General features: G+C 45.0%; 1 protein-coding gene across 1 annotated transcript; it reads left to right on the top strand.

Moving 5' to 3' along the window:
• Positions 1 to 3,429: 3,429 nt before the first annotated feature.
• On the top strand, positions 3,430 to 5,063 carry LOC121844339. Its single transcript, XM_042314346.1, has 4 exons — positions 3,430 to 4,003; positions 4,140 to 4,265; positions 4,468 to 4,544; positions 4,772 to 5,063. Exons 1-4 carry the CDS (start codon positions 3,721 to 3,723, stop codon positions 4,901 to 4,903), a joined length of 618 nt encoding a protein of 205 aa, XP_042170280.1. The 5' UTR covers positions 3,430 to 3,720; the 3' UTR covers positions 4,904 to 5,063.
• Positions 5,064 to 12,221: the final 7,158 nt, after the last annotated feature.

The following is a 12,221-nucleotide window of genomic DNA, read 5'->3' as shown; positions in this document are numbered from 1 at the left end:
TGTTGTTGCCATAGCTCTCTGTTGTTGCCATAGCTCTCTGTTGTTGCCACAGCTCTGTTGTTGCCACAGTTCTCTGTTGTTGCCACAGTTCTCTGTTGTTGCCATAGCTCTCTGTTGTTGCCATAGCTCTCTGTTGTTGCCATAGCTCTCTGTTGTTGCCATAGCTCTGTTGTTGCCATAGCTCTCTGTTGTTGCCATAGCTCTCTGTTGTTGCCATAGCTCTCTGTTGTTGCCATAGCTCTGTTGTTGCCATAGCTCTGTTGTTGCCATAGCTCTGTTGTTGCCATAGCTCTCTGTTGTTGCCATAGCTCTCTGTTGTTGCCATAGCTCTCTGTTGTTGCCATAGCTCTGTTGTTGCCATAGCTCTCTGTTGTTGCCATAGCTCTCTGTTGTTGCCATAGCTCTCTGTTGTTGCCATAGCTCTCTGTTGTTGCCATAGCTCTGTTGTTGCCATGCTCTGTTGTTGCCATAGCTCTCTGTTGTTGCCATAGCTCTCTGTTGTTGCCATAGCTCTGTTGTTGCTCTCTGTTGTTGCCATAGCTCTGTTGTTGCCATAGCTCTCTGTTGTTGCCATAGCTCTCTGTTGTTGCCATAGCTCTCTGTTGTTGCCATAGCTCTGTTGTTGCCACAGCTCTCTGTTGTTGCCACAGTCTCTGTTGTTGCCATAGCTCTCTGTTGTTGCCATAGCTCTCATAGCTCTCTGTTGTTGCCATAGCTCTGTTGTTGCCATAGCTCTCTGTTGTTGCCAGCTCTCTGTTGTTGCCATAGCTCTCTGTTGTTGCCAGCTCTCCATGCTCTGTTGTTGCCATAGCTCTGTTGTTGCCAGCTCTCTGTTGTTGCCATAGCTCTGTTGTTGCCATAGCTCTCTGTTGTTGCCATAGCTCTCTGTTGTTGCCATAGCTCTCTGTTGTTGCCATAGCTCTCTGTTGTTGCCATAGCTCTGTTGTTGCCATAGCTCTGTTGTTGCCATAGCTCTCTGTTGTTGCCACAGCTCTCTGTTGTTGCCATAGCTCTCTGTTGTTGCCATAGCTCTCTGTTGTTGCCATAGCTCTCTGTTGTTGCCATAGCTCTCTGTTGTTGCCATAGCTCTCTTGTTGCCATAGCTCTGTTGTTGCCATAGCTCTGTTGTTGCCATAGCTCTGTTGTTGCCATAGCTCTCTGTTGTTGCCATAGCTCTCTGTTGTTGCCATAGCTCTCTGTTGTTGCCATAGCTCTGTTGTTGCCATAGCTCTCTGTTGTTGCCATAGCTCTCTGTTGTTGCCATAGCTCTCTGTTGTTGCCATAGCTCTCTGTTGTTGCCACAGTTCTCTGTTGTTGCCACAGCTCTCTGTTGTTGCCATAGCTCTCTGTTGTTGCCATAGCTCTCTGTTGTTGCCATAGCTCTCTGTTGTTGCCATAGCTCTGTTGTTGCCATAGCTCTCTGTTGTTGCCATAGCTCTCTGTTGTTGCCATAGCTCTCTGTTGTTGCCATAGCTCTCTGTTGTTGCCATAGCTCTGTTGTTGCCATAGCTCTGTTGTTGCCATAGCTCTCTGTTGTTGCCATAGCTCTGTTGTTGCCACAGCTCTCTGTTGTTGCCATAGCTCTCTGTTGTTGCCATAGCTCTCTGTTGTTGCCATAGCTCTCTGTTGTTGCCATAGCTCTGTTGTTGCCATAGCTCTCTGTTGTTGCCATAGCTCTGTTGTTGCCACAGCTCTCTGTTGTTGCCATAGCTCTGTTGTTGCCATAGCTCTGTTGTTGCCATAGCTCTTGTTGCCATAGCTCTGTTGTTGCCATAGCTCTGTTGTTGCCATAGCTCTGTTGTTGCCACAGCTCTCTGTTGTTGCCATAGCTCTCTGTTGTTGCCATAGCTCTGTTGTTGCCACAGTTCTCTGTTGTTGCCATAGCTCTCTGTTGTTGCCATAGCTCTCTGTTGTTGCCATAGCTCTCTGTTGTTGCCATAGCTCTGTTGTTGCCATAGCTCTCTGTTGTTGCCATAGCTCTCTGTTGTTGCCATAGCTCTGTTGTTGCCATAGCTCTGTTTGCCATAGCTCTCTGTTGTTGCCATAGCTCTGTTGTTGCCATAGCTCTCTGTTGTTGCCATAGCTCTCCACAGCTCTCTGTTGTTGCCATAGCTCTCTGTTGTTGCCATAGCTCTCTGTTGTTGCCATAGCTCTCTGTTGTTGCCATAGCTCTCTGTTGTTGCCATAGCTCTCTGTTGTTGCCACAGCTCTCTGTTGTTGCCATAGCTCTCTGTTGTTGCCATAGCTCTCTGTTGTTGCCATAGCTCTCTGTTGTTGCCACAGCTCTCTGTTGTTGCCATAGCTCTCTGTTGTTGCCATAGCTCTCTGTTGTTGCCATAGCTCTCTGTTGTTGCCATAGCTCTCTGTTGTTGCCATAGCTCTCTGTTGTTGCCATAGCTCTCTGTTGTTGCCATAGCTCTCTGTTGTTGCCATAGCTCTCTGTTGTTGCCATAGCTCTGTTGTTGCCACAGCTCTCTGTTGTTGCCACAGCTCTCTGTTGTTGCCACAGCTCTCTGTTGTTGCCATAGCTCTGTTGTTGCCACAGCTCTCTGTTGTTGCCACAGCTCTCTGTTGTTGCCACAGCTCTCTGTTGTTGCCATAGCTCTCTGTTGTTGCCATAGCTCTCTGTTGTTGCCATAGCTCTCTGTTGTTGCCATAGCTCTGTTGTTGCCACAGCTCTCTGTTGTTGCCACAGCTCTCTGTTGTTGCCATAGCTCTCTGTTGTTGCCATAGCTCTGTTGTTGCCATAGCTCTCTGTTGTTGCCATAGCTCTCTGTTGTTGCCATAGCTCTGTTGTTGCCATAGCTCTGTTGTTGCCACAGCTCTCTGTTGTTGCCATAGCTCTCTGTTGTTGCCATAGCTCTGTTGTTGCCATAGCTCTCTGTTGTTGCCATAGCTCTGTTGTTGCCACAGCTCTCTGTTGTTGCCATAGCTCTGTTGTTGCCATAGCTCTCTGTTGTTGCCATAGCTCTGTTGTTGCCATAGCTCTCTGTTGTTGCCATAGCTCTCTGCTGTTGCCATAGCTCTGTTGTTGCCACAGTTCTCTGTTGTTGCCACAGTTCTCTGTTGTTGCCATAGCTCTCTGTTGTTGCCATAGCTCTCTGTTGTTGCCATATCTCTCTGTTGTTGCCACAGCTCTCTGTTGTTGCCACAGCTCTCTGCTGTTGCCATAGCTCTGTTGTTGCCACAGTTCTCTGTTGTTGCCACAGTTCTCTGTTGTTGCCATAGCTCTCTGTTGTTGCCATAGCTCTCTGTTGTTGCCATAGCTCTCTGTTGTTGCCATAGCTCTCTGTTGTTGCCATAGCTCTGTTGTTGCCATAGCTCTGTTGTTGCCATAGCTCTGTTGTTGCCATAGCTCTGTTGTTGCCATAGCTCTCTGTTGTTGCCATAGCTCTGTTGTTGCCACAGCTCTCTGTTGTTGCCATTGCTCCCTATTGTCCTCTGCTACCTGTAGGTGCTGTTTCCTCCAGTCAGTTCATCCTAACACTGTTCCTCTGCTACCTGTAGGTGCTGTTTCCTCCAGTCAGTTCATCCTAACACTGTTCCTCTGCTACCTGTAGGTGCTGTTTCCTCCAGTCAGTTCATCCTAACACTGTTCCTCTGCTACCTGTAGGTGCTGTTTCCTCCAGTCAGGATGGGATCTCTGCAGCAGAGGTGGAGCTGAGAGTCAGACCAGGAGACAACATCACTCTCTATAGTGACTGTAGAACAACAAGTGAAATGTACACAGTCTGGTTCAGGAATTGTTCTCATGAGCACCAGCCTCCTCTTGTTATTACATATTATAACCGTTTGTCATCTCATTTCCTCAATCCTCTCCCTCGGTATACAATGTTCTGGAACCACTATAACATGTCCTATGATCTACTGATTGAGAACATCACTGAATCTGACCTGGGACTCTACTACTGTGGGACTATAGAGAGAAATATGGAGAATGAGCAACGTATTGAACAGACAAATGTCTACCACTATGGACATGTCATGAGAAGGCTTTCATTTGGTAAAATCAAAATAATTCTCTATTTATTTAATGGCTGTATATTTGATTGCGGTATAGCATGTCTGGTTTCCTTGAATGAAAGGAGAATGAGCTCTATGATCATAGTCCTCCATTTATTCCTGTGTGTTTTGTTCAGATGCCAGAACACCTGATGTAGACTGTGGTCTGTGTTGGATGTTGCTGTTCAGTCTGTGTCCTGTGTCTGCTCTCCTCTCCTCTCTCCTCTCCTCTGCCTGTGTCTACTCCTTCTGCAGAACAACAGGTAAACTCACTCCCTCAGTCAGGATTCACTTAATCACTCATTCATGTTTTAAGTCTGGGTAATACTAATCAGTCTAACATATTATTTAAATAATTACCTACGATTTTAACAACAATATGTAAACATCTTCTAACTTTTCACTGATGTGTCCTAGTTTGACCTCAAACTTGTTGTTTAATTGGTGATAACTCTTCCTCTGCAGCTCCAACTGAGACTCAGGTTCCTCTGAACAGGACGACCACCAGGGGAAGTGACAGCAGAGAGCAGACTACAGTCAGAGTGGGTGTTGTAGTTTTATTTTGGGTAGCCATCTTGATTTGAAGTCCATATGTTTGGTAACCCAGCCTGAGTCAAAGAGTATTTTCAATGGCAGATAGAATCATTTATAACAGAAGTTACAAAGAAACTACAAGTCATGTATAATCCTAACATATGATGATAAATCATTCATATTAAAATATGATTAATAGAATATCTCTCTCGTCCTTTTTCTCTCTCTGATTCAGAACCTTCGCACCCATCAATACCATCAGAGTGAGACCTATGCCAACCATCAATACCAGCAGAGTATGAGACCTATACCAGTCATCAATACCAGCAGAGTCAGACCTAACCATTCATCAATACCAGCAGTGTGAGACCTACACCAGCCATCAATACATCAGAGGGAGACCTACACCAGCCATCAATACATCAGAGGGAGACCTATACCAGCCATCAATACCATCAGAGTGAGACCTATACCATCCATCAATACCAGCAGAGTGAGACCTATACCAGCCATCAATACCAGCAGAGTGAGACCTATACCAGCCATCAATACCAGCAGAGTGAGACCTATACCATCCATCAATACCAGCAGAGTGTGAGACCTATACCACCCATCAATACCAGCAGAGTGAGACCTATACCAGCCATCAATACCAGCAGAGTGTGAGACCTATACCAGCCATCAATACCAGCAGAGTGAGACCTATACCAGCCATCAATACCAGCAGAGTGAGACCTATACCATCCATCAATACCAGCAGAGTGAGACCTATACCAGCCATCAATACCAGCAGAGTGAGACCTATACCAGTCATCAATACCAGCAAAGAGTGAGACCTATACCATCCATCAATACCAGCAGAGTGAGACCTATACCATCCATCAATACCAGCAGAGTGAGACCTATACCATCCATCAACACCAGCAGAGTGAGACCTATACCATCCATCAATACCAGCAGAGTGTGAGACCTATACCATCCATCAATACCAGCAGAGTGTGAGACCTATACCAGCCATCAATACCAGCAGAGTGAGACCTATACCAGCCATCAATACAAGCAGAGTGAGACCTATACCAGCCATCAATACCAGCAGAGTGAGACCTATACCAGCCATCAATACCAGCAGAGTGAGACCTATACCATACCAGCAGAGTGAGACCTATACCAGCCATCAATACCAGCAGAGTGAGACCTATACCAGTCATCAATACCAGCAAAGTGTGAGACCTATACCATCCATCAATACCAGCAGAGTGAGACCTATACCAGTCATCAATACCAGCAAAGAGTGAGACCTATACCATCCATCAATACCAGCAGAGTGAGACCTATACCAGCCATCAATACCAGCAGAGTGAGACCTATACCATCCATCTATACCAGCAGAGTGAGACCTATACCATCCATCAATACCAGCAGAGTGAGACCTATACCAGTCATCAATACCAGCAGAGTGAGACCTATACCATCCATCAATACCAGCAGAGTGAGACCTATACCATCCATCAATACCAGCAGAGTGAGACCTATACCATCCATCAATACCAGCAGAGTGTGAGACCTATACCATCCATCAATACCAGCAGAGTGAGACCTATACCAGTCATCAATACCAGCAGAGTCAGACCTAACCATTCATCAATACCAGCAGTGTGAGACCTACACCAGCCATCAATACAGCAGAGTGAGACCTATACCAGCCATCAATACAGCAGAGGGAGACCTATACCAGCCATCAATACCAGCAGAGTGAGACCTATACCATCCATCAATACCAGCAGAGTGAGACCTATACCAGCCATCAATACCAGCAGAGTGAGACCTATACCAGCCATCAATACCAGCAGAGTGAGACCTATACCATCCATCAATACCAGCAGAGTGTGAGACCTATACCATCCATCAATACCAGCAGAGTGTGAGACCTATACCAGCCATCAATACCAGCAGAGTGAGACCTATACCAGCCATCAATACCAGCAGAGTGAGACCTATACCAGCCATCAATACCAGCAGAGTGAGACCTATACCAGCCATCAATACCAGCAGAGTGAGACCTATACCAGCCATCAATACCAGCAGAGTGAGACCTATACCAGCCATCAATACCAGCAGAGTGAGACCTATACCAGTCATCAATACCAGCAGAGTGAAACCTATACCAGTCATCAATACCAGCAAAGAGTGAGACCTATACCATCCATCAATACCAGCAGAGTGAGACCTATACCATCCATCAATACCAGCAGAGTGAGACCTATACCATCCATCAATACCAGCAGAGTGAGACCTATACCATCCATCAATACCAGCAGAGTGTGAGACCTATACCATCCATCAATACCAGCAGAGTGTGAGACCTATACCAGCCATCAATACCAGCAGAGTGAGACCTATACCAGCCATCAATACAAGCAGAGTGAGACCTATACCAGCCATCAATACCAGCAGAGTGAGACCTATACCAGCCATCAATACCAGCAGAGTGAGACCTATACCAGCAGAGTGAGACCTATACCAGCCATCAATACCAGCAGAGTGAGACCTATACCAGTCATCAATACCAGCAAAGTGAGACCTATACCATCCATCAATACCAGCAGAGTGAGACCTATACCAGTCATCAATACCAGCAAAGAGTGAGACCTATACCATCCATCAATACCAGCAGAGTGAGACCTATACCAGCCATCAATACCAGCAGAGTGAGACCTATACCATCCCAGCAGAGTGAGACTATACCACCAGCAGAGTGAGACCTATACCATCCATCAATACCAGCAGAGTGAGACCTATACCAGTCCATCAATACCAGCAGAGTGAGACCTATACCATCCATCAATACCAGCAGAGTGAGACCTATACCATCCATCAATACCAGCAGAGTGAGACCTATACCATCCATCAATACCAGCAGAGTGTGAGACCTATACCATCCATCAATACCAGCAGAGTGAGACCTATACCAGTCATCAATACCAGCAAAGAGTGAGACCTATACCATCCATCAATACCAGCAGAGTGAGACCTATACCAGTCATCAATACCAGCAAAGAGTGAGACCTATACCATCCATCAATACAAGCAGAGTGAGACCTATACCAGCCATCAATACCAGCAGAGTGAGACCTATACCAGCCATCAATACCAGCAGAGTGAGACCTATACCAGCAGAGTGAGACCTATACCAGCCATCAATACCAGCAGAGTGAGACCTATACCAGTCATCAATACCAGCAAAGAGTGAGACCTATACCATCCATCAATACCAGCAGAGTGAGACCTATACCAGTCATCAATACCAGCAAAGAGTGAGACCTATACCATCCATCAATACCAGCAGAGTGAGACCTATACCAGCCATCAATACCAGCAGAGTGAGACCTATACCATCCATCAATACCAGCAGAGTGAGACCTATACCATCCATCAATACCAGCAGAGTGAGACCTATACCAGTCATCAATACCAGCAGAGTGAGACCTATACCATCCATCAATACCAGCAGAGTGTGAGACCTATACCATCCATCAATATATATAATAGATACTTATAATAGATAGTGCTTCTATGTGTCTAAACTCTGCCACTATTCGTTGTACAGGCAACTATATTAGTCTTTGTGGTTAGGCCCTCGCTGTTGTGAGAGTGGGCTTGCAGGCTGGGTCTGAGTCAGACAGAAACTAGATAAAGAGAAGTAACCACTGTCTGGTTTTGACATGTTGATATTGTGTGACAGTGGTCAATGCTAATGAATTCAGAGAAGCTACTGTACCAGGTTACTTTATAAGGTAACCTCAGCTTATTGATACACACACACATTGACGTAGGTGATCATACCACCAGGTAGTGACCACATGTATATAATCAGCTGTGCCCTTAGGTGGGGTGCAGAACTTACTCTGAAACATAGATGATGTGTTCCCTTTGTCAACTTCTGTCTGCATCAATAAAGGTTTAATTGATTTACTTATAGAAGATATTGTCAGACTGCTGATTTCACCAATAAGCCAATGATTGACAAGGAACACAGTGAAATGCGTACATCCAAGACCATAGCCAACAATGCAGTGTAAAGAAAAATAATATTTAAATAAAAAAATAGATAGGTAAAAAATATATTTTTTAATGGGGATTGTTTTATAATGCAAATTCGATTTCCGCGGGGACGTGGACATCGACCTTAGACTAAAGGAGCCCTCCCTACACAACCTGTGCAAACAGAGTGACACTGCGTCATATATGGTCCATTCCAAGAATGTAGCCTCACAAAAGTATCTAGAACTCGCACCGTGGTTGCGTTTGCGTTGTGTGGAGCCGCCTAATTAACATTTACCGTCAGTCTAGACTAGATTTATTGTATTATTGTGATTAAAAATATGACGTTTAAATGTGAAGGGTTGCATTCAATCGAAAAAGCGAAATATCCATTTTAATTTTCTGGTCAATGATGAGTAGATTCTTATTGGCTGAGTGACAGGAGACTAAGATGTTCGCATACTCCCTTAAAACACGAAAACAAAGCGGCGATGTTACTGTTTGTTCCTCTTGAGACCACTGAGGTAGGCTTGAGACGACAAAACGCAACAACTTCATCAAAGTAGCCAGAATCAATCGGAGATTAAACAGAAGTCTAAGTCGCGCAATTTGTATGTCTAACAAATATGTTTGGTGCAGTATTTCTCAGGTGAAAAAATGTCATCTGTCTAATGACGAGAACAAAACCATCACTACTGTTGACAATTTCCCTCCCAACGAAGGAGCGTAGACTTCGGCTACTTAAACTTCAGTTTGCCTCATAGAGAATGATAGAGTTCTGTAGTGGCCAAAAGGCCATTGTAGCGTGGTCATCGCCATTGAGGGCTTCCATCATTGTTCCACCATTTTAAAGTGGTCAACTGCTTCGGGATTTCAATGGGTTGTAGCCTCAATGGCGCTACCCGTGCTGTCACAGATATAAAGATGAGTCTTCTATCTATCTCTATGTCTTGCCTCAAGAAAAAAATGTGTTGCGAACTAATGCTGACTTCAAGTGCTCTTCGGGCGCATGCCACAAATAGTTGACTTCAAATCTTCCCTCATTGGTCGAGACGGGTGTCTGTCATCATGACATGGCACTTTGGGGTGGACCCACCTGTCTCCATCAATAAAAGAAGACTTGAAATTAACAAGATAGTACACATTGTTGGATTACTTCATGGAGCAAAACATGTATTTATTTGAATAAGGAAGCATCTTCTAAAATCGAACGGACCCCTTCACACTGGCATTTTATGAGACTAAACTAAACCATACTATTACTAAACTTTTACATTTTAGAGACTAAACTAGACTATTACATTTTATGAGACTAAACTAGACTATTACATTTTATGAGACTAAACTAAACCATACTATTACATTTTATGAGACTAAACTAAACCATACTATTACATTTTGAGACTAAACTAGACTATTACATTTTATGAGACTAAACTAGACTAGACTATTACATTTTATGAGACTAAACTAGACTAGACTATTACATTTTATGAGACTAAACTGGACTAGACTATTACATTTTATGAGACTAAACTAAACTAGACTATTACATTTTATGAGACTAAACTAGACTAGACTATTACATTTTCTGAGACTAAACTAGACTAGACTATTACATTTTATGAGACTAAACTGGACTAGACTATTACATTTTATGAGACTAAACTAGACTAGACTATTACATTTTATGAGACTAAACTGGACTAGACTATTACAGAAGCTAAGAAGCTAACTAGCTACAAGCTATTTAGTCATTGTTAACTTTTTTTTCAACCTGGATAACACTCGCCAGTCCAGCTTCCCTGCCCCATCCACCGCTGCCCCCTGGACACTGATCTCTTGGCTACATAGCTGATGCACTCTGGACTGTCCATTAATCACAGTACTCCATTCTGCTTGTTTATGTTTTATCTGTCGGCCCCGTTGCCTAGTCAACGCCATTTTACCTGCTGTTGTTGTGCTAGCTGATTAGCTGTTGTCTCACCTACTGTTTAAGCTAGCTTTCCCAATTCAACACCTGTGATTACTGTATGCCTCGCTGTATGTCTCTCTCAAATGTCAATATGCCTTGTATACTGTTGCTCAGGTTAGTTATCATTGTTCTAGTTCACAATGGAGCCCCTAGTTCTACTCTTCATACCCCTGATAACTCCTTTGTCCCACCTCCCACACATGCGGTGACCTCACCCATTACAACCAGCATGTCCAGAGACACAACCTCTCTCATCATCACCCAGTGCCTGGGCTTACCCCCGCTGTACCCGCACCCCACCATACCCCTGTCTGCGCATTATGCCATGAATATATTCTACCATGCCCAGAAACCTGCTCCTCTTATTCTCTGTCCCCAACGCTCTAGGCGACCAGTTTTGATAGCCTTTAGCCGCACCCTCATACTACTCCTTCTCTGTTCCGCGGGTGATGTGGAGGTAAACCCAGGCCCTGCATGTCCCCAGGCACCCTCATTTGTTGACTTCTGTGATCGAAAAAGCCTTGGTTTCATGCATGTCAACATCAGAAGCCTCCTCCCTAAGTTTGTTTTACTCACTGCTCTAGCACACTCTGCTAACCCTGATGTCCTTGCTGTGTCTGAATCCTGGCTCAGGAAGGCCACCAAAAATTCAGAGATTTCCATACCCAACTATAACATCTTCCGTCAAGATAGAACTGCTAAAGGGGGAGGAGTTGCAGTCTACTGCAGAGAGAGCCTGCAAAGTAATGTCATACTTTCCAGGTCCATACCCAAACAGTTCGAACTACTAATTTTGAAAATTACTCTCTCCAGAAATAAGTCTCTCACTGTTGCCGCCTGCTACCGACCCCCCTCAGCCCCCAGCTGTGCCCTGGACACCATTTGTGAATTGATCGCCCCCCATCTAGCCTCAGAGTTTGTTCTGTTAGGTGACCTAAACTGGGATATGCTTAACACCCCGCCAGTCCTACAATCTAAGCTAGATGCCCTCAATCTCACACAAATCATCAAGGAACCCACCAGGTACAACCCTAACTCTGTAAACAAGGGCACCCTCATAGACGTCATCCTGACCAACTGGCCCTCCAAATACACCTCCGCTGTCTTCAACCAGGATCTCAGCGATCACTGCCTCATTGCCTGTATCCGCTACTGAGCCGCAGTCAAACGACCACCCCTCATCACTGTCAAACGCTCCCTAAAACACTTCTGTGAGCAGGCCTTTCTAATCGACCTGGCCTGGGTATCCTGGAAGGACATTGACCTCATCCCGTCAGTTGAGGATGCCTGGTCATTCTTTAAAAGTAACTTCCTCACCATTTTAGATAAGCATGCTCCGTTCAAAAAATGCAGAACTAAGAACAGATACAGTCCTTGGTTCACCCCAGACCTGACTGCCCTCGACCAGCACAAAAACATCCTGTGGTGGACTGCAATAGCATCAAATAGTCCCCGGGATATGCAACTGTTCAGGGAAGTCCGGAACCAATACACGCAGTCAGTCAGGAAAGCTAAGGCCAGCTTCTTCAGGCAGAAGTTTGCATCCTGTAGCTCCAACTCCAAAAAGTTCTGGGACACTGTGAAGTCCATGGAGAACAAGAGCACCTCCTCCCAGCTGCCCACTGCACTGAGGCTAGGTAACACGGTCACCACCGATAAATCCATGATT

The sequence above is a fragment of the Oncorhynchus tshawytscha genome, unplaced genomic scaffold, assembly GCF_018296145.1.
Source record: "Oncorhynchus tshawytscha isolate Ot180627B unplaced genomic scaffold, Otsh_v2.0 Un_contig_2847_pilon_pilon, whole genome shotgun sequence".
Taxonomy (NCBI): domain Eukaryota; kingdom Metazoa; phylum Chordata; class Actinopteri; order Salmoniformes; family Salmonidae; genus Oncorhynchus; species Oncorhynchus tshawytscha.
The sequence above is the reverse complement of the archived record's forward strand: the minus strand, read 5'-3'. Positions and strand labels throughout refer to the sequence as shown.

Excerpts from the sequence above, each read along its gene's own strand:
- LOC121844339 (XM_042314346.1), top strand. The coding sequence starts at position 3,721 with ATGTACACAGTCTGGTTCAGGAATTGTTCTCATGAGCACCAGCCTCCT. Across the intron at positions 4,266-4,467 it reads CTCCTTCTGCAGAACAACAG|CTCCAACTGAGACTCAGGTT; the intron begins GTAAACTCACTC and ends CTTCCTCTGCAG. Across the intron at positions 4,545-4,771 it reads GAGAGCAGACTACAGTCAGA|AACCTTCGCACCCATCAATA; the intron begins GTGGGTGTTGTA and ends TCTCTGATTCAG.